The sequence below is a fragment of the Taudactylus pleione genome, unplaced genomic scaffold (genome assembly GCF_031769625.1).
Source record: "Taudactylus pleione unplaced genomic scaffold, aTauple2 ptg000997l, whole genome shotgun sequence".
Classification (NCBI taxonomy): domain Eukaryota; kingdom Metazoa; phylum Chordata; class Amphibia; order Anura; family Myobatrachidae; genus Taudactylus; species Taudactylus pleione.
The window spans coordinates 443,130-464,953 of NW_028285398.1; the positions used below are offsets into that span (position 1 = coordinate 443,130).

Consider the following 21,824-nt stretch of genomic DNA (forward strand, 5'->3'; position numbering starts at 1 on the left):
CACGGTTTGGCCTCTATATGACATGTGACAGCAATGCCCGGCACTGATTGGCTGTTGCTGTCAGCGTGCTCCTGTCCTTGGTTCGGCGGAGAGTGACCGGTATGCTGTGTACGGTCCGTTCCCTCCTATCCCGGGGGTTACCGGGCGTCACCCAGATCCGGGTGAGTACTTCTGAGCCACTGCCCCCTATCATATACTGCACCGTGCTCCTCTATACGCCCATCATATACTGCACCGTGCTCCTCTATACGCCCATCATATACTGCACCACGCTCCTCTATACCCCCATCATATACTGCACCGTGCTCCTCTATGCCCCCATCATATACTGCACCGTGCTCCTCTATACCCCCATCATATACTGCACCGTGCTCCTCTATGCCCCCATCATATACTGCACCTCTATACCCCCATCATATACTGCACCACGCTCCTCTATGCCCCCATCATATACTGCACCATGCTCCTCTATACCCCCATCATATACTGCACCGTGCTCCTCTATACCCCATCATATACTGCACCACGCTCCTCTATACGCCCATCATATACTGCACCGTGCTCCTCTATACCCCCATCATATACTGCACCACGCTCCTCTATACGCCCATCATATACTGCACCACGCTCCTCTATACGCCCATCATATACTGCACCACGCTCCTCTATACCCCCATCATATACTGCACCGTGCTCCTCTATGCCCCCATCATATACTGCACCGTGCTCCTCTATACCCCCATCATATACTGCACCGTGCTCCTCTATACCCCATCATATACTGCACCACGCTCCTCTATACGCCCATCATATACTGCACCACGCTCCTCTATACCCCCATCATATACTGCACCACGCTCCTCTATACCCCCATCATATACTGCACCACGCTCCTCTATACCCCCATCATATACTGCACCACGCTCCTCTATACCCCCATCATATACTGCACCACGCGCTCCTCTATACCCCCATCATATACTGCACCACGCTCCTCTATACCCCCATCATATACTGCATCATGCTCCCCTATACCCCATCATACACTGCACCATGCTCCTCTGTACCCCCATCATATACTGCACCACGCTCCCCTATACCCCATCATACACTGCACCACGCTCCTCTATACCCCCATCATATACTGCACCACGCTCCTCTATACGCCCATCATACACTGCACCACGCTCCCCTATGTCCCCCATCATACACTGCACCACGCTCCTCTATACCCCCATCATATACTGCACCATGCTCCCCTATGTCCCCCATCATACACTGCACCACGCTCCTCTATACCCCCATCATATACTGCACCATGCTCCCCTATACCCCATCATACACTGCACCATGCTCCTCTATACCCCATCATATACTGCACCATGCTCCCCTATACCCCATCATACACTGCACCACGCTCCTCTATACCCCCATCATATACTGCACCATGCTCCCCTATGTCTATACCCCCATCATATACTGCACCATGCTCCTCTATACGCCCATCATATACTGCACCACGCTCCTCTATACCCCCATCATATACTGCACCGTGCTCCTCTATGCCCCCATCATATACTGCACCGTGCTCCTCTATACCCCCATCATATACTGCACCGTGCTCCTCTATACCCCATCATATACTGCACCACGCTCCTCTATACGCCCATCATATACTGCACCACGCTCCTCTATACCCCCATCATATACTGCACCACGCTCCTCTATACGCCCATCATATACTGCACCACGCTCCTCTATACGCCCATCATATACTGCACCACGCTCCTCTATACGCCCATCATATACTGCACCACGCTCCTCTATACCCCCATCATATACTGCACCGTGCTCCTCTATGCCCCCATCATATACTGCACCGTGCTCCTCTATACCCCCATCATATACTGCACCGTGCTCCTCTATACCCCATCATATACTGCACCACGCTCCTCTATACGCCCATCATATACTGCACCACGCTCCTCTATACCCCCATCATATACTGCACCACGCTCCTCTATACCCCCATCATATACTGCACCACGCTCCTCTATACCCCCATCATATACTGCACCACGCTCCTCTATACCCCCATCATATACTGCACCACGCGCTCCTCTATACCCCCATCATATACTGCACCACGCTCCTCTATACCCCCATCATATACTGCATCATGCTCCCCTATACCCCATCATACACTGCACCATGCTCCTCTGTACCCCCATCATATACTGCACCACGCTCCCCTATACCCCATCATACACTGCACCACGCTCCTCTATACCCCCATCATATACTGCACCACGCTCCTCTATACGCCCATCATACACTGCACCACGCTCCCCTATGTCCCCCATCATACACTGCACCACGCTCCTCTATACCCCCATCATATACTGCACCATGCTCCCCTATGTCCCCCATCATACACTGCACCACGCTCCTCTATACCCCCATCATATACTGCACCATGCTCCCCTATACCCCATCATACACTGCACCATGCTCCTCTATACCCCATCATATACTGCACCATGCTCCCCTATACCCCATCATACACTGCACCACGCTCCTCTATACCCCCATCATATACTGCACCATGCTCCCCTATGTCTATACCCCCATCATATACTGCACCATGCTCCCCTATGTCCCCCATCATACACTGCACCACGCTCCTCTATACCCCCATCATATACTGCACCGTGCTCCTCTATACCCCCATCATATACTGCACCGTGCTCCTCTATACCCCCATCATATACTGCACCGTGCTCCTCTATACCCCCATCATATACTGCACCATGCTCCTCTATACCCCCATCATATACTGCACCGTGCTCCTCTATACCCCCATCATATACTGCACCGTGCTCCTCTATACCCCCATCATATACTGCACCGTGCTCCTGTATAGCCCCATCATATACTGCACCGTGCACCTCTATACCCCCATCATATACTGCACCGTGCTCCTCTATGCCCCCATCATATACTGCACCGTGCTCCTCTATACTGCACCATGCTCCTCTATGCCCCCATCATATACTGCACCGTGCTCCTCTATACCCCCCATCATATACTGCACCGTGCTCCTCTATACCCCCATCATATACTGCACCGTGCTCCTCTATGCCCCCATCATATACTACACCGTGCTCCTCTATACCCCCATCATATACTGCACCATGCTCCTCTATACCCCCCATCATATACTGCACCACGCTCCTCTATACCCCATCATATACTGCACCATGCTCCTCTATACCCCCATCATATACTGCACCTCTATACCCCATCATATACTGCACCACGCTCCTCTATGCCCCCATCATATACTGCACCGTGCTCCTCTATGCCCCCATCATATACTGCACCGTGCTCCTCTATGCCCCCATCATATACTGCACCATGCTCCTCTATACCCCCATCATATACTGCACCATGCTCCTCTATACCCCCCATTATATACTGCACCTCTATACCCCATCATATACTGCACCGTGCTCCTCTATGCCCCCATCATATACTGCACCATGCTCCTCTATACCCCCATCATATACTGCACCATGCTCCTCTATACCCCCATCATATACTGCACCTCTATACCCCATCATATACTGCACCATGCTCCTCTATACCCCCCATCATATACTGCACCTCTATACCCCATCAAATACTGCACCGTGCTCCTCTATGCCCCCATCATATACTGCACCATGCTCCTCTATACCCCAATCATATACTGCACCATGCTCCTCTATGCCCCATCATATACTGCACCATGCTCCTCTATACCCCCATCATATACTGCACCTCTATACCCCATCATATACTGCACCGTGCTCCTCTATGCCCCCATCATATACTGCACCATGCTCCTCTATACCCCATCATATACTGCACCATGCTCCTCTATACCCCCATCATACATTGCACCACGCTCCTCTATACCCCCCATCATATACTGCACCTCTATACCCCATCATATACTGCACCGTGCTCCTCTATGCCCCCATCATATACTGCACCATGCTCCTCTATACCCCCATCATATACTGCACCATGCTCCTCTATACCCCCCATCATATACTGCACCTCTATACCCCATCATATACTGCACCACGCTCCTCTATACCCCATCATATACTGCACCATGCTCCTCTATACCCCCATCATATACTGCACCATGCTCCTCTATACCCCCATCATATACTGCATCATGCTCCCCTATGTCCCCATCATATACTGCACCACGCTCCTCTATACCCCCATCATACACTGCACATTGTCTCTCTATACCCCCATCATATACTGCACCGTGCTCCTCTACAGCCCCCATCATATACTGCACCACGCTCCTCTATACCCCCATCATATACTGCACCATGCTCCTCTATACCCCCATCATATACTGCACCATGCTCCTCTATACCCCCATCATATACTGCACCATGCTCCTCTATACCCCCATCATACATTGCACAATGCCCCACTATACCCCCATCATATACTGCACCGTGCTCCTCTATACCCCCATCATATACTGCACCACTATACCCCTATAATGTACTGCATTGTGCTACTCTATACACCTGACCTGATCATAGAGTGCACCATGCCTGGGTGCCCTTAGTGTGCCCATATATGTCTATCTGATGCCACGGGTAGAGGTGAGTGAGTTCCAGGTACCATAATGTGCTGTATTACATGCCTTATAGGGTACAGTCATTGTTGAACGCTGGTGGAATGTTGGTCTCGCCAAGAAAGGGAAGGAGCCGTATCTACACCCGCGGAAACACCGCATCTACCGGGTCGTGGAAGACACTAAACACAGCAAGAAGGAGAAGATGGAGCTGATCCTTACACAGAGCATACAGCGTGAGTCTGCGGCCTGGTCTGGGGGTCTCCAGGCTGCCAATGTGACTACTTATGGGTCTTTCTCCATTGCCCACTCAGGGCTGGGGTCCCGCGGAGATACGGTGCTTGTGGAGAAAGCCAAGGGCCGGAATGAGTTGCTGCCGCAGGGATTAGCCGTGTACCCGTCCCCGGAGAATAAGCTGATGTTTGAGGAAGAGAGGAAGGTGAGTCCCTGGTACAGGCGGCTGTCGGTGGGTGTACTGTGCTGGTCATGCTGGTCACTGCTCCTCTCTTCCTCTCTCCTAGATGCAGCTGGAAGGGCTGCTGGAAGGGAAGACACAGACGTGGACGGGTGAGATGGTGAGACTCATAGTCTTCATCCTAGACCACGCCTTTGTATGTGTGTGTGATGCGTCGTACAGTCACTGCGAGGAGCGCTGCTAAACAAATAATGAGCACGTATAGGGAGAGATGGGTATTTTATAGGTTTTCTACATGTTGCTCAAAATTATAGGTAAAGAAACTTTATCCAGAAAAATGGGTCCCATACTGTACATTGTTATACATGTAGGATTATTACTGCCTGGCCCATAGTAAGACATTAGCTCACATGGGTGCGAAAGTGCCAGCCACTGACCCCAATAAATGGCACTGATGGCGACAGCCGCCCGATACTACAGATTTATCCTACTCCACCTCACATGGAGCTTGTCTCATCCATTCCTGTTCTTCCACCTCACGTGGAGCTTGTCTTGTCCATTCCTGTTCTTCCACCTCACGTGGAGCTTGTCTCGTCCATTCTGTTCCTCCACCTCACATGGAGCTTGTCTCGTCCACCCCTGTTCCTCCACCGCACGTGGAGCCTGTCTCGTCCATTCCTGTTCCTCCACCTCACGTGGAGCTTGTCTCGTCCATTCCTGTTCCTCCACCTCACTTGGAGCTTGTCTCGTCCACTCCTGTTCCTCCACCTCACTTGGAGCTTGTCTCGTCCACTCCTGTTCCTCCACCTCACATAGAGCTTGTCTCGTCCATTCCTGTTCCTCCACCGCACGTGGAGCCTGTCTCGTCCATTCCTGTTCCTCCGTCTCATGTTGGAAGATTTTGTCTTATTCTTTCACCTGAGAACGCGCTCCCTAATAGCAGCCTGGCCGTATGTCAGCAGTTTTATAATGAGCAATGTTTAAGGTGATGCTGACTTTGTCCGACATGTAATAACGTCCAACATATAATTACTCTGAACATGAAACATCATCAAGCTTCTATTACCGGCCTGTGACCCCTGCATATTGCTGCTTAAGCTGGGTACACACTGCAAAGATATATCTGTATTATAAACACTGAACGTCCATCATCTGCCAGGCAGCTGCGGGTCCCGGTGGCCGGGGGCGTATCCGCCCTCCTGCCCGTGGCTGCCGCTGCATGTGTACAGGCGATTACACTTGCCGATGGACAAATATCTGTGCAGCACAGCCAAAGCGATATGTCTGAACGACGTCGCTCACAGACATATCTCTGGTACACTCTGGTCGACGGGCACTAAATCCATTGATCGGACAATATATCTGTCAGTGTGTACCCAGCTTTACAGCTCATTGCTGGCTCCTGCGAATGAGACTAAGTAATCTGGGTGGCTATGCGGCTGGTTCTCTCCACCAGCTTCCAGTACATAGAGGGAAAGCGGGCAGGGGCGTGCTCTAGTCATAGCTTGGTGACCATCATATCCTGATCTAGACGATGAGAACGTGGGTGACCATCATATCCTGATCTAGACGATGAGAACGTGGGTGACCATCATATCCTGATCTAGACGATGAGAACGTGGGTGACCATCATATCCTGATCTAGACGATGAGAACGTGGGTGACCATCATATCCTGATCTAGACGATGAGAACGTGGGTGACCATCATATCCTGATCTAGACGATGAGAACGTGGGTGACCATCATATCCTGATCTAGACGATGAGAACGTGGGTGAGAAGTGTAGTCCGTGAGATGCTGAGGGACAGAAGCCGCGTGTACTCTGCGTAACCTCCCAGATGGGGGGAGGGGGGTCTGGACTCATCAGTTGATCGTTGGTAAATAAGTAGGATGAGGACATGGATTAACTGATGACAACAGAATTGGCTAATGGGGATCAGCAATGACAGCTGCCATATTGTGTGTGACGCTGGGGCACAGGAAACGTGGCTGACAGGGCAGGATTTCTGGTTTGTCCCTAGACTGTAAATTACTTGAAGAAGTCCCGATTGGATATCGGCGTGGAGGATAGCATGGAGTGGCCTCTGAGCAAAGAAGTGGTGTCCCGCCATTTACTGAAGAGAGTAAGTTGTCCCCGGTCTTTGTCACATCCAGTATGAATGGAGTGTGTGTTATTAGATACTGCGGCCCTCAGCCCAGTGATGGCATAGAGGCTTCCTCTCTGTATGTATCTATCATGTTACCCAGTGATAGGCTGTGTGAGAGAGGAGGACACATGTCCCATGATCAGTGATGGCATAGAGGCTTCCTCTCTGTATGTATGTATGTATGTATCATGTTATCCAGTGATAGGCTGTGTGTGAGAGGTGAACACATGTCCCATGCTCAGTGATGGCATAGATGCTTCCACTCTGTATGTATGTATCATGTTACCCAGTGATAGGCTGTGTATGAGAGGTGGACACATGTCCCATGCTCAGTGATGGCATAGAGGCTTCATGTATGTATGTATCATGTTACCCAGTGATAGGCTGTGTGAGAGAGGAGGACACATGTCCCATGATCAGTGATGGCATAGAGGCTTCCTCTCTGTATGTATGTATGTATCATGTTATCCAGTGATAGGCTTTGTGTGAGAGGTGGACACATGTCCCATGCTCAGTGATGGCATAGAGGCTTCCTGTATGTATGTATGTATGATGTTACCCAGTGATAGGCTGTGTGTGAGAGGTGGACACATGTCCCATGATCAGTGATGGCATAGAGGCTTCCTCTCTGTATGTATGGATCATGTTATCCAGTGATAGTCTTTGTGTGAGAGGTGGACACATGTCCCATGCTCAGTGATGGCATAGAGGCTTCATGTATGTATGTATGTATGTATGTATGTATCATGTTACCCAGTGATAGGCTGTGTGTGAGAGGTGGACACATGTCCCATGCTCAGTGATGGCATAGAGGCTTCATGTATGTATGTATGTATGTATGTATCATGTTACCCAGTGATAGGCTGTGTGTGAGAGGTGGACACATGTCCCATGATCATGATGGCATAGATGCTTCCACTCTGTATGTATGTATCATGTTACCCAGTGATAGGCTGTGTGTGAGAGGTGGACACATGTCCCATGATCAGTGATGACATAGAGGCTTCTTCTCTGTATCTATTGATCATGTTACCCAGTGATAGGCTGTGTGTGAGAGGTGGACACATGTCCCATGATCAGTGATGACATAGAGGATTCCTCTCTGTATCTATTGATCATGTTACCCAGTGATAGGCTGTGTGTGAGAGGTGGACACATGTCCCATGATCAGTGATGGCATAAAGGCTTCATGTATGTATGTATCATGTTACCCAGTGATAGGCTGTGTGTGAGAGGTGGACACATGTCCCATGATCAGTGATGGCATAGAGGCTTCCACTCTGTATGTATGTATCATGTTACCCAGTGATAGGCTGTGTGTGAGAGGTGAACACATGTCCCATGATCAGTGATGGCATAGAGGCTTCCTCTCTGTATCTATTGATCATGTTACCCAGTGATAGGCTGTGTGTGAGAGGTGGACACATGTCCCATGATCAGTGATGGCATAGAGGCTTCATGTATGTATGTATCATGTTACCCAGTGATAGGCTGTGTGTGAGAGGTGGACACATGTCCCATGCTCAGTGATTGCATAGAGGCTTCCTCTCTGTATCTATTGATCATGTTACCCAGTGATAGGCTGTGTGTGAGAGGTGGACACATGTCCCATGATCAGTGATGGCATAGATGCTTCATGTATGTATGTATGTATCATGTTACCCAGTGATAGGCTGTGTATGAGAGGAGGACACATGTCCCATGATCAGTGATGGCATAGATGCTTCCACTCTGTATGTATGTATCATGTTACCCAGTGATAGGCTGTGTGTGAGAGGTGGACACATGTCCCATGATCAGTGATGACATAGAGGCTTCCTGTATGTATGTATGTATGTATGTATCTTGTTACCCAGTGATAGACTGTGTGTGAGAGGTGGACACATGTCCCATGATCAGTGATGGCATAGATGCTTCCTCTCTGTATGTATGTATCATGTTACCCAGTGATAGGCTGTGTGTGAGAGGTGGACACATGTCCCATGATCAGTGATGGCATAGAGGCTTCATGTATGTATGTATGTATCATGTTACCCAGTGATAGGCTGTGTGTGAGAGGTGGACACATGTCCCATGATCAGTGATGGCATAGAGGCTTCATGTATGTATGTATGTATTTATGTATGTATCATGTTACCCAGTGATAGGCTGTGTGTGAGAGGTGGACACATGTCCCATGATCAGTGATGGTATAGAGGCTTCCTGTATGTATGTATGTATCATGTTACCCAGTGATAGGCTGTGTGTGAGAGGTGGACACATGTCCCATGATCAGTGATGGCATAGAGGCTTCATGTATGTATGTATGTATGTATCATGTTACCCAGTGATAGGCTGTGTGTGAGAGGTGGACACATGTCCCATGATCAGTGATGGCATAGAGGCTTCCTCTCTGTATGTATGTATCATGTTACCCAGTGATAGGCTGTGTGTGAGAGGTGGACACATGTCCCATGATCAGTGATGGCATAGAGGCTTCATGTATGTATGTATGTATCATGTTACCCAGTGATAGGCTGTGTGTGAGAGGTGGACACATGTCCCATGATCAGTGATGGCATAGAGGCTTCATGTATGTATGTATGTATTTATGTATGTATCATGTTACCCAGTGATAGGCTGTGTGTGAGAGGTGGACACATGTCCCATGATCAGTGATGGTATAGAGGCTTCCTGTATGTATGTATGTATCATGTTACCCAGTGATAGGCTGTGTGTGAGAGGTGGACACATGTCCCATGATCAGTGATGGCATAGAGGCTTCATGTATGTATGTATGTATGTATCATGTTACCCAGTGATAGGCTGTGTGTGAGAGGTGGACACATGTCCCATGATCAGTGATGGCATAGAGGCTTCCTCTCTGTATGTATGTATCATGTTACCCAGTGATAGGCTGTGTGTGAGAGGTGGACACATGTCCCATGATCAGTGATGGCATAGAGGCTTCATGTATGTATGTATGTATCATGTTACCCAGTGATAGGCTGTGTGTGAGAGGTGGACACATGTCCCATGATCAGTGATGGCATAGAGGCTTCATGTATGTATGTATTTATGTATGTATCATGTTACCCAGTGATAGGCTGTGTGTGAGAGGTGGACACATGTCCCATGATCAGTGATGGTATAGAGGCTTCCTGTATGTATGTATGTATCATGTTACCCAGTGATAGGCTGTGTGTGAGAGGTGGACACATGTCCCATGATCAGTGATGACATAGGGGCTTCCTCTCTGTATCTATTGATCATGTTATCCAGGGATGATTAATTTGATGTCTTCTTTGTCTAGCTGGGGGTTGTGGTTCCTCTTGAATGCTTGAAGCTGCCCGATGAAGCAATAAGCACCGTGGGGGAGTACTGGTGCGAGGTGACGGTGAGTTTGCGCACTACGTAATCGGGGAGACTTAGCCGGCTTATAACCCAGTAACAGTGAATTTAGTAAATAAGAAGCCTGGTCAGAAAACGTGACCCATGCGGGCTGGGAGGGTAGATCAGGGCGTCCTCAGCGCTGTGTCCTGATTCCCTTTTGTGTTGCAGGTGAACGGCATTGACACTGTGCGAATACCCATTGAACTGATGACTAGAACAGATCTGAAAATCAAGCTCCACAATGCCTGGTTATCCAGACAGGCGGCAGCCAAAAGTCCTTCTGCGGAATCGCCAGCAGAGGGCAGCAACGCCCCAGAATCTACAGCCAGCTGATGGGCTGGACGGAGCGGCAGGGACCCTCTGTGGACTTGTGTGTTTGCTACAGACTGGAGGGGGAGAGGCTCAGCCCCCGGCTTCCTTATCATTTGTAATAAAAGAATTTCCATAGTGAAAGAGGCTGCACAGTGTCACGTGTCAGTCTGATGAGGCGGCAGCTCCTCATTGGCCAGTGGGAGTAGTGGGTTTGGGGAGGGGGTTCTGTGGAAGGCTGGGATGTGTAGATATGTTCCTGCCTGGCCTTAGTCACACACACACACAGCTTGTAGTGTACCACCTGCCAGCTCCCATTCTCCCTATTGTGTGTGACACAATGTGCAGCGCTCAGCATAGAAAGCCCCCCTTTGTTGGGGGGAGGGTAGCGCGGTGCGCCTGGACCCCCGGGGGCCGTACACCGTGGCTGGGGGCACAGGCTAGCATTGTCACCAGTGGTTTATGTAGGAGAGGTAGTGGATACGCACTGGGGGTGTCATTGCCTGATTCACATACAGACGTCACCTTTTCATACCTGGGTCCCTTATCATACGTTCAGCTCTCGTGTGTGATCATTATACATTTTATACGGAATATTCAATTAGGAAGTGCTGCCTTATAGTGTCAGTCACTACATAGCACTAAGTACTTTTCATTATGTATCGGTCGGGGTAGATGGAACAGAGCAACGTTCTGCAGGCCACTAGTGAGGTCAGTAATGCAATAATCTGCAGAATATATCACTATGTACCTGTCAGGGGGTAGATGGGACAGAGCAACGTTCTGCAGGTCACTAGAGAGGTCAGTAATGTAATAATCTGCAGTATATATCACTATGTACCTGTCGGGGTAGATGGGACAGAGCAACGTTCTGCAGGTCACTAGTGTGGGCAGTAATGTAATAATCTGCAGTATATATCACTATGTACCTGTCGGGGTAGATGGGATAGAGCAATGTTCTGCAGATCACTTATGAGGTCAGTAATGCAATAATCTGCAGAATATATCACTATGTACCTGTCAGGGGGTAGATGGGACAGAGCAATGTTCTGCAGATCACTAGAGAGGTCAGTAATGTAATAATCTGCAGAATATATCACTATGTACCTGTCAGGGGGTAGATGGGACAGAGCAATGTTCTGCAGATCATTAGTGAGGTCAGTAATGTAATAATCTGCAGAATGTATCACTATGTACCTGTCAGGGGGTAGATGGGACAGAGCAATGATCTGCAGGTCACTAGTGAGGCCAGTAATGTAATAATCTGCAGAATATATCACTATGTACCTGTCAGGGGGTAGATGGGACAGAGCAATGATCTGCAGATCACTAGAGAGGTCAGTAATGTAATAATCTGCAGAATATATCACTATGTACCTGTCAGGGGGTAGATAGGACAGAGCAATGTTCTGCAGATCACTAGAGAGGTCAGTAATGTAATAATCTGCAGAATGTATCACTATGTACCTGTCAGGGGGTAGATGGGACAGAGCAATGTTCTGCAGATCACTAGAGAGGTCAGTAATGTAATAATCTGCAGAATGTATCACTATGTAGCTGTCAGGGGGTAGATAGGAATGTATAACCCTCCATGTTGCTTCAGTCAGGGGAAGCTATTACAGAGAGAACTGTATAGTGACCGATGTCTATGAAATGTTATCGGAGACGGCTCTGATCTCAGTGTCCCAGCTGCCCCCCGGTGGGACCTCTCAGATGAATTTACTGACCCTTCTCAGCTGTTTAATAGAGTCCATCCTGAGCGATGAGGCTGTGTCCGGGCCGGTAATTGGGAAGGTCACAGATGGTGACAGGTACAGAAGCCCTGTACCATGGCCTGGGTCACATACATCACAGGGTATGGCGTGGCACGTCTGTGCTTTATAGGCCCGATGCTGCAGTCTCCCCAGCGTTCACACAGTATGTTGTTAGGAGCTGTCATGTTACATGTCTGTGTATGTATTGTGTAGTAGTAATATCAGGCTGCATTACAGGGAGCAGGTTCTGTCTCATGTGCTCTACTTTCCTCCCACAATATAATAACATCATGTGGATTCTAACAATGAAAGAACACTAGAATGTATGTACATGTGATAGGGAATATAGAGTGTAAGCTCCCCTGGGGCAGGGGCCGATGGGTATAACTATAATAGTCTTGGTAAAGCCCAGTGGAATATGTGTGCATTATATAAATGTGTTAATAAAAATAAGTATTATACGGTGGGATTTTGGAGACCATCATAAGACCAGGCCCCCGCCCCCCGTTCCTCTTGGGCCCGGCTGCGAGTATCTCATTGGAAATGGGAATCTGCTGCCATGGAATGAGAATCTGCCTGATGTGAGAGCAGGCTGGGATCTGATAGCGGCAGGAGGATGGGGGTCTTATCAGCGGGGTGGTGGGGGGGATACGTGTCAGGAAATGAAAGCAGGGATAATGGAGTGAGAGACTGGGTGTGGGAGGTTGGGAGATTATACGGGCTGACAGAATAATAAAGACCCCTGTCCTTTTACCAGTCCTGCAAATACACTGAGTTCAATCCTCCCCCCATACGCTGCCAGCGGGGGATCACCCACAGGGCTGCGCCAATGTCTGGTCAATTCAATGCCAGACTTGTAAAGCGATCTTGGATTTGCTCTAAATACAGAGAAATCTCTCATGATGGATGGATAGAAATAATTGATGGCAATGAGAGAAATATTGGGGGAGAAGATTTGTGTCTGTGCTGACCAGCTACACTGGGGTTATGGGAGTGTGAGGAAGGAGACAGGGTTAAGTATGGGAGATGTGTGTCTGTGCTGACCAGCTACACTGGGGCTATGGGAGTGTGAGGAAGGAGACATGGTTAGGTAAGGGAGGTGTGTGTCTGCGCTGACCAGCTACACTGGGGCTATGGGAGTGTGAGGAAGGAGACAGGGTTAGGTAAGGGAGATGTGTGTCTGCGCTGACCAGCTACACTGGGGTTATGGGAGTGTGAGGAAGGAGACATGGTTAGGTAAGGGAGATGTGTGTCTGCGCTGACCAGCTACACTGGGGTTATGGGAGTGTGAGGAAGGAGACAGGGTTAGGTAAGGGAGATGTGTGTCTGTGCTGACCAGCTACACTGGGGCTATGGGAGTGTGAGGAAGGAGACATGGTTAGGTAAGGGAGATGTGTGTCTGCGCTGACCAGCTACACTGGGGTTATGGGAGTGTGAGGAAGGAGACATGGTTAGGTAAGGGAGATGTGTGTCTGCGCTGACCAGCTACACTGGGGCTATGGGAGTGTGAGGAAGGAGACAGGGTTAGGTAAGGGAGGTGTGTGTCTGTGCTGACCAGCTACACTGGGGCTATGGGAGTGTGAGGAAGGAGACAGGGTTAGGTAAGGGAGATGTGTCTGCGCTGACCAGCTACACTGGGGCTATGGGAGTGTGAGGAAGGAGACAGGGTTAGGTAAGGGAGATGTGTGTCTGCGCTGACCAGCTACACTGGGGTTATGGGAGTGTGAGGAAGGAGACAGGGTTAGGTAAGGGAGATGTGTGTCTGCGCTGACCAGCTACACTGGGGTTATGGGAGTGTGAGGAAGGAGACAGGGTTAGGTAAGGGAGATGTGTGTCTGCGCTGACCAGCTACACTGGGGTTATGGGAGTGTGAGGAAGGAGACAGGGTTAGGTAAGGGAGGTGTGTGTCTGCGCTGACCAGCTACACTGGGGTTATGGGAGTGTGAGGAAGGAGACAGGGTTAGGTAAGGGAGATGTGTGTGTGCGCTGACCAGCTACACTGGGGTTATGGGAGTGTGAGGAAGGAGACAGGGTTAGGTAAGGGAGATGTGTGTGTGCGCTGACCAGCTACACTGGGGCTATGGGAGTGTGAGGAAGGAGACAGGGTTAGGTAAGGGAGATGTGTGTCTGCGCTGACCAGCTACACTGGGGCTATGGGAGTGTGAGGAAGGAGACAGGGTTAGGTAAGGGAGATGTGTGTGTGCGCTGACCAGCTACACTGGGGCTATGGGAGTGTGAGGAAGGAGACAGGGTTAGGTAAGGGAGGTGTGTGTCTGCGCTGACCAGCTACACTGGGGCTATGGGAGTGTGAGGAAGGAGACAGGGTTAGGTAAGGGAGATGTGTGTGTGCGCTGACCAGCTACACTGGGGCTATGGGAGTGTGAGGAAGGAGACAGGGTTAGGTAAGGGAGATGTGTGTGCGCTGACCAGCTACACTGGGGCTATGGGAGTGTGAGGAAGGAGACAGGGTTAGGTAAGGGAGATGTGTGTCTGTGCTGACCAGCTACACTGGGGTTATGGGAGTGTGAGGAAGGAGACAGGGTTAGGTAAGGGAGATGTGTGTGCGCTGACCAGCTACACTGGGGCTATGGGAGTGTGAGGAAGGAGACAGGGTTAGGTAAGGGAGATGTGTGTCTGTGCTGACCAGCTACACTGGGGCTATGGGAGTGTGAGGAAGGAGACAGGGTTAGGTAAGGGAGATGTGTCTGCGCTGACCAGCTACACTGGGGTTATGGGAGTGTGAGGAAGGAGACAGGGTTAGGTAAGGGAGATGTGTGTCTGCGCTGACCAGCTACACTGGGGCTATGGGAGTGTGAGGAAGGAGACAGGGTTAGGTAAGGGAGATGTGTGTGTCTGCGCTGACCAGCTACACTGGGGCTATGGGAGTGTGAGGAAGGAGACAGGGTTAGGTAAGGGAGATGTGTGTGCGCTGACCAGCTACACTGGGGCTATGGGAGTGTGAGGAAGGAGACATGGTTAGGTAAGGGAGATGTGTGTGCGCTGACCAGCTACACTGGGGCTATGGGAGTGTGAGGAAGGAGACAGGGTTAGGTAAGGGAGATGTGTGTGCGCGCTGACCAGCTACACTGGGGCTATGGGAGTGTGAGGAAGGAGACAGGGTTAGGTAAGGGAGATGTGTGTGTGCGCTGACCAGCTACACTGGGGTTATGGGAGTGTGAGGAAGGAGACAGGGTTAGGTAAGGGAGATGTGTGTCTGTGCTGACCAGCTACACTGGGGTTATGGGAGTGTGAGGAAGGAGACAGGGTTAGGTAAGGGAGATGTGTGTGCGCTGACCAGCTACACTGGGGTTATGGGAGTGTGAGGAAGGAGACAGGGTTAGGTAAGGGAGATGTGTGTCTGCGCTGACCAGCTACACTGGGGCTATGGGAGTGTGAGGAAGGAGACAGGGTTAGGTAAGGGAGATGTGTGTCTGCGCTGACCAGCTACACTGGGGCTATGGGAGTGTGAGGAAGGAGACAGGGTTAGGTAAGGGAGGTGTGTGTCTGTGCTGACCAGCTACACTGGGGCTATGGGAGTGTGAGGAAGGAGACATGGTTAGGTAAGGGAGGTGTGTGTCTGCGCTGACCAGCTACACTGGGGCTATGGGAGTGTGAGGAAGGAGACAGGGTTAGGTAAGGGAGATGTGTGTCTGCGCTGACCAGCTACACTGGGGCTATGGGAGTGTGAGGAAGGAGACATGGTTAGGTAAGGGAGATGTGTGTCTGTGCTGACCAGCTACACTGGGGCTATGGGAGTGTGAGGAAGGAGACAGGGTTAGGTAAGGGAGGTGTGTGTCTGTGCTGACCAGCTACACTGGGGTTATGGGAGTGTGAGGAAGGAGACAGGGTTAGGTAAGGGAGATGTGTGTCTGCGCTGACCAGCTACACTGGGGCTATGGGAGTGTGAGGAAGGAGACATGGTTAGGTAAGGGAGATGTGTGTCTGTGCTGACCAGCTACACTGGGGCTATGGGAGTGTGAGGAAGGAGACATGGTTAGGTAAGGGAGGTGTGTGTCTGCGCTGACCAGCTACACTGGGGCTATGGGAGTGTGAGGAAGGAGACAGGGTTAGGTAAGGGAGATGTGTGTCTGCGCTGACCAGCTACACTGGGGCTATGGGAGTGTGAGGAAGGAGACATGGTTAGGTAAGGGAGATGTGTGTGCGCTGACCAGCTACACTGGGGTTATGGGAGTGTGAGGAAGGAGACAGGGTTAGGTAAGGGAGATGTGTGTCTGTGCTGACCAGCTACACTGGGGTTATGGGAGTGTGAGGAAGGAGACAGGGTTAGGTAAGGGAGATGTGTGTCTGTGCTGACCAGCTACACTGGGGCTATGGGAGTGTGAGGAAGGAGACAGGGTTAGGTAAGGGAGATGTGTGTCTGCGCTGACCAGCTACACTGGGGCTATGGGAGTGTGAGGAAGGAGACAGGGTTAGGTAAGGGAGATGTGTGTGCGCTGACCAGCTACACTGGGGTTATGGGAGTGTGAGGAAGGAGACAGGGTTAGGTAAGGGAGATGTGTGTCTGCGCTGACCAGCTACACTGGGGCTATGGGAGTGTGAGGAAGGAGACAGGGTTAGGTAAGGGAGATGTGTGTCTGCGCTGACCAGCTACACTGGGGCTATGGGAGTGTGAGGAAGGAGACAGGGTTAGGTAAGGGAGATGTGTGTGCGCTGACCAGCTACACTGGGGCTATGGGAGTGTGAGGAAGGAGACATGGTTAGGTAAGGGAGATGTGTGTCTGTGCTGACCAGCTACACTGGGGCTATGGGAGTGTGAGGAAGGAGACATGGTTAGGTAAGGGAGATGTGTGTCTGTGCTGACCAGCTACACTGGGGTTATGGGAGTGTGAGGAAGGAGACAGGGTTAGGTAAGGGAGATGTGTGTCTGCGCTGACCAGCTACACTGGGGTTATGGGAGTGTGAGGAAGGAGACAGGGTTAGGTAAGGGAGATGTGTGTGTGCGCTGACCAGCTACACTGGGGTTATGGGAGTGTGAGGAAGGAGACAGGGTTAGGTAAGGGAGATGTGTGTCTGTGCTGACCAGCTACACTGGGGTTATGGGAGTGTGAGGAAGGAGACAGGGTTAGGTAAGGGAGGTGTGTGTCTGCGCTGACCAGCTACACTGGGGCTATGGGAGTGTGAGGAAGGAGACAGGGTTAGGTAAGGGAGATGTGTGTGCGCTGACCAGCTACACTGGGGCTATGGGAGTGTGAGGAAGGAGACAGGGTTAGGTAAGGGAGGTGTGTGTCTGCGCTGACCAGCTACACTGGGGTTATGGGAGTGTGAGGAAGGAGACAGGGTTAGGTAAGGGAGATGTGTGTCTGTGCTGACCAGCTACACTGGGGCTATGGGAGTGTGAGGAAGGAGACAGGGTTAGGTAAGGGAGGTGTGTGTCTGCGCTGACCAGCTACACTGGGGCTATGGGAGTGTGAGGAAGGAGACAGGGTTAGGTAAGGGAGGTGTGTGTCTGCGCTGACCAGCTACACTGGGGCTATGGGAGTGTGAGGAAGGAGACAGGGTTAGGTAAGGGAGATTTGTACAGCAGAATAGGACAGATTGCACCCACCCCACCTCCTGTTATAGTCGCCGGCCCCTCTCCTGCCCGCTGGGGGTCTCTGAACTCCTATACTTCATATTCCAGAGCCCTCCCTCAGGCGGCTGTTCTCATCCCAGGGCTTGGCTGCTATCTCTGGAGGAAATGGGAGGCAGGAGGGGCTGTATTCAGTCCTGGAGAACCCGGATTACCCTCTCCAACATTTAGTTACATCTGGAAGCTTATTGGGGTGCAGGCATTTAATGCAGATGAGGGGAGAGGTCTCCAGACTACGCTTGGGGTGATTGTGCAGCTCAACCTTCCCTGAGCCGACATCTAGGGGTATAATTACTATAGTGCAGGATCTTAGAAATGGAGGTGTTGCCCATAGCAACCGGTCAGATCCTAGCTATTATCTTCTAGAAGGTTATAGTTAAATGATAAGTAGAATCTGATTTGTTGCTATGGGCAACATCTCCACTTCTAAAAACCTGCACTTTAGTACATATGCTTTCTGGTGTGTAACCCATTAACACATAAGGGCTGATTCTGAATTGGTAGCTATTAAAAACAAAAGTCAGCACCATTGTATCTGGGCCAAACCATGCAGCACTGCAGGGGGGCACATACTGGTACTATGTGTGAATGCCGGGTAAGTACTGGCTGCTGCCTGTACCCCACAGATACTAGGGGGCTTTATTCTTAAATCAGCGTTAGGACACGTCCCTCCCAAATCTCTCTGCACGTTTGGCCTAATTCCGGCACAGACCCAGCTCTATATGCACCAGCGCAGAACCCAATTTACACATTTTTGTGTTAGCTATTATCGGCCAATTCTCGCCCAACGGACCTCTACCTGTGCAAAATGGGCGTTTCAGGGTGGTAACTGAGCAGGAACATTGCGTTCATTGGAGAAATTGTCGTGGGCCATGCTATTCGAGTTGCGTGTACAGAGATCATTTGCGCCCAGCATGGGTCAGGTGCAAATGCCAATACTGATGATGGTAAATCGGTGGCTGGGACATCTTCCCCTATGAAGCTGCATAGATCCTCGCCATAGCGTAACGTATTAAATCTCTGCGGCTTCCAGGAAATACAGACACTCCTTGTCCGACTCCAAATTAGGCCCTTTAAATGTGCCCCGCACGCAGAACATGGTTTGTTCAGGTGCAAAGTTACTTCTATTTGCTCTGCTTCCAGCCCCGTGTGATAAGTACAAACACCTCCCACCCCATGTATAGCAGTGCGGTATGACAGATATACACACACACACACAGACAGAAAATCCACTTAGTGTGTTGGCAGGGAAGGTGTGACTCGGTGTGTGTGCGTAGCTTGGTTGCTGGGCTGTTTGCCTGTTTGTTTGGCCTGCGTGACATACAGAACCCCCCAGGGGCATGTCATTATTACTCCCAGGGATTCGCAGAGTATTATTTTGAGCGCCTGTCCCTCCTGACTCCTGCACAGACTGTCTGGGGCCCTGCGCACAGGTAGTGAGCGTTTATATTCAGTATCGGAATTGCTTTGCGCGATCTGCGGCTGAGGACAGCGTCGGACCTGATCAGAATGAGGTTTGCTGGTTGCTGAGAACACGGTGCCAAATCTCCGATCAAACGCTGTCTCCAAGGACCGGCTATCGATAGAGACCACTGTAAAAACACAGCCAATCAATGACTGACATTTCATGAGCTAATTAAACACACAGGGATGTGTATCACCAGTGGCGTCTGGACAAATTGCCGATGCATTCATTCACAAAATAGCCTCGTTACTTATTGGGAGACATAGTGCGTGAATGGCTATCTGTCCTAACACCAGCGATTCTCATTCACTGGCAGTTAATGGTGCAGCTACTAGGCTTCACATTCCGAAACCAAGACAAAATAAAATTATATATATATATATATATATATATATATATACACACACATACACATATACACATACATACATACACACACCAATAAAAAGCTTCCTAACACCTGGTGTTTGCGGACGTTTTAAGCTTTGACTATGTATTCTTGTAACTGGCCCCTAATTGTGCAGGGGTCCGCGCGCCCCGCAGATTATTGCAGGTGTGACACGAGGCGGCGGGCGCCAGACCTGAGGAGGGACGCGTCGGAGATGTCACTGTAGCGAGGCCCAGGTGCTCGCTGGGAATCACAGGTGCGGAACGCTTGTAGCTGGGATGATAACCAGGTGCCAGGAAGGGCTTTATCTCCTCTCCTGGACCAGATTCAGCTGCTGGCTGGGAGAGCGCTATGAAATATTCATGAGGCAGAGATGGAAGGAGCCCAGAGGTGAGCTGTAATGGAGGAGACTACCAACCTGTAACTGGTGATTAGGACGCGGGTCCCCATTTCACAGGCGGATAAGCAGGAGACAGGAGCCCACTCCCCAGCTCGGTAACGCTCACTCAGAACCCTCCCAATAGTAAATCATACGGAGGAGAAACCTTTCACAAGATGGTGTAAAGAGAATCCCCCTCCCCTGCTTTTATTAGGCCTGTGGCTCAGGGACATCCAGCTTTGGGCCAGATCCAGAGATTATTGCTAACGCAATCGCATCTGTGATATCGCACGCAATGCAGCTACGAGAATATGCAAATGTTTCCCCGAGCATAGGAACACCCACCGCTGACTTGTCATATCCGTCCGATGACATACAACAGCGTAAACATCGGTAGCGACAACGCAAATCGGGCCGCCATGGTGACCTGTCTCTCCTGACACCCAGAGAGCTCTCATGCTACGAAGGGGATAGCAGTGGCTAATTTATACACGCCCAGGAAACGGCGTTTATACGGTCAGACACGCCTGCGGTTTCTTGCAGATTACAGGGAATCCGAGTTATTTCCCACCACATCAGCTTTCATGTAGAAATATTGGAAAGCGATTCTCCTTGTGCCTGTAACCATGAAGCACTTTTATTAATAATAGAATATATAATACTTACACACAGAGTACAACTAAAAGCAGGGCTGCTGTTTCCATAACACCTATAGCTAAACAGTCTGTATCTGAGGCTACAGAACCATCGGATGGATCATTGATTAGAAATATCTCCTAATTCTCCAGTCTGGGTAATATGTGGTTCCTCTTTTAGGTCGGCTCCATTTACACTCATCTCCCGAAAGCGGTCCGTCAGAGCTGGGTCCGTGAAATAATCTGCAATGCAAAATAATCAGGGGCATGGTTTCTGGAATTCCCCAAATTCTGCCCAATCGTGCAGTAGCCGGTGATTGACAGTCATTAATGCAAAAGTCGCCACAGAATGAAATCCAGAACTAAGATTTCCTGCACAAATAACCTAGATGTGATCGGATGATGCGATACACGAGAACGGGCTGGGTGTACTAGGTGTGATCGGATGATGGGATACAGGAGGACGGGGCTGGGTGTACTAGGTGTGATCGGATGATGCGATACAGGAGGACAAGGCTGGGTGTACTAGATGTGATCGGATGATGCGATACACGAGGACAAGGCTGGGTGTACTAGATGTGATCGGATGATGCGATACACGAGGACGGGACTGGGTGTACTAGGTGTGATCGGATGATGGGATACAGGAGGACGGGGCTGGGTGTACTAGGTGTGATGGGATGATGCGATACAGGAGGACAAGGCTGGGTGTACTAGG

The 21,824-nt window shown here is 50.3% G+C and overlaps 2 protein-coding genes across 2 annotated transcripts in view; one reads left to right on the forward strand and one right to left on the reverse strand.

Annotated features, from left to right (window-relative positions):
- Positions 1-34: 34 nt before the first annotated feature.
- MRPL9 (mitochondrial ribosomal protein L9) lies at positions 35-11,039 on the forward strand. The gene is made up of 7 exons (XM_088460962.1): positions 35-161; positions 4,728-4,887; positions 4,966-5,090; positions 5,173-5,226; positions 7,089-7,190; positions 10,507-10,590; positions 10,755-11,039. The coding sequence occupies exons 1-7, from the start codon at positions 102-104 to the stop codon at positions 10,917-10,919; spliced, it is 750 nt and encodes a 249-aa protein (XP_088317088.1). The 5' UTR covers positions 35-101; the 3' UTR covers positions 10,920-11,039.
- A 10,054-nt stretch (positions 11,040-21,093) lies between these two features.
- The window catches only part of RIIAD1 (regulatory subunit of type II PKA R-subunit domain containing 1), a 60,132-nt gene continuing 59,401 nt past the window's right edge, over positions 21,094-21,824 (reverse strand). Inside the window, exon 4 of the mRNA XM_088460987.1 lies at positions 21,094-21,349. Coding sequence (XP_088317113.1) covers positions 21,228-21,349 — 122 coding nt within the window. The 3' untranslated portion in view covers positions 21,094-21,227. The remainder of the gene's footprint in view (positions 21,350-21,824) is intronic.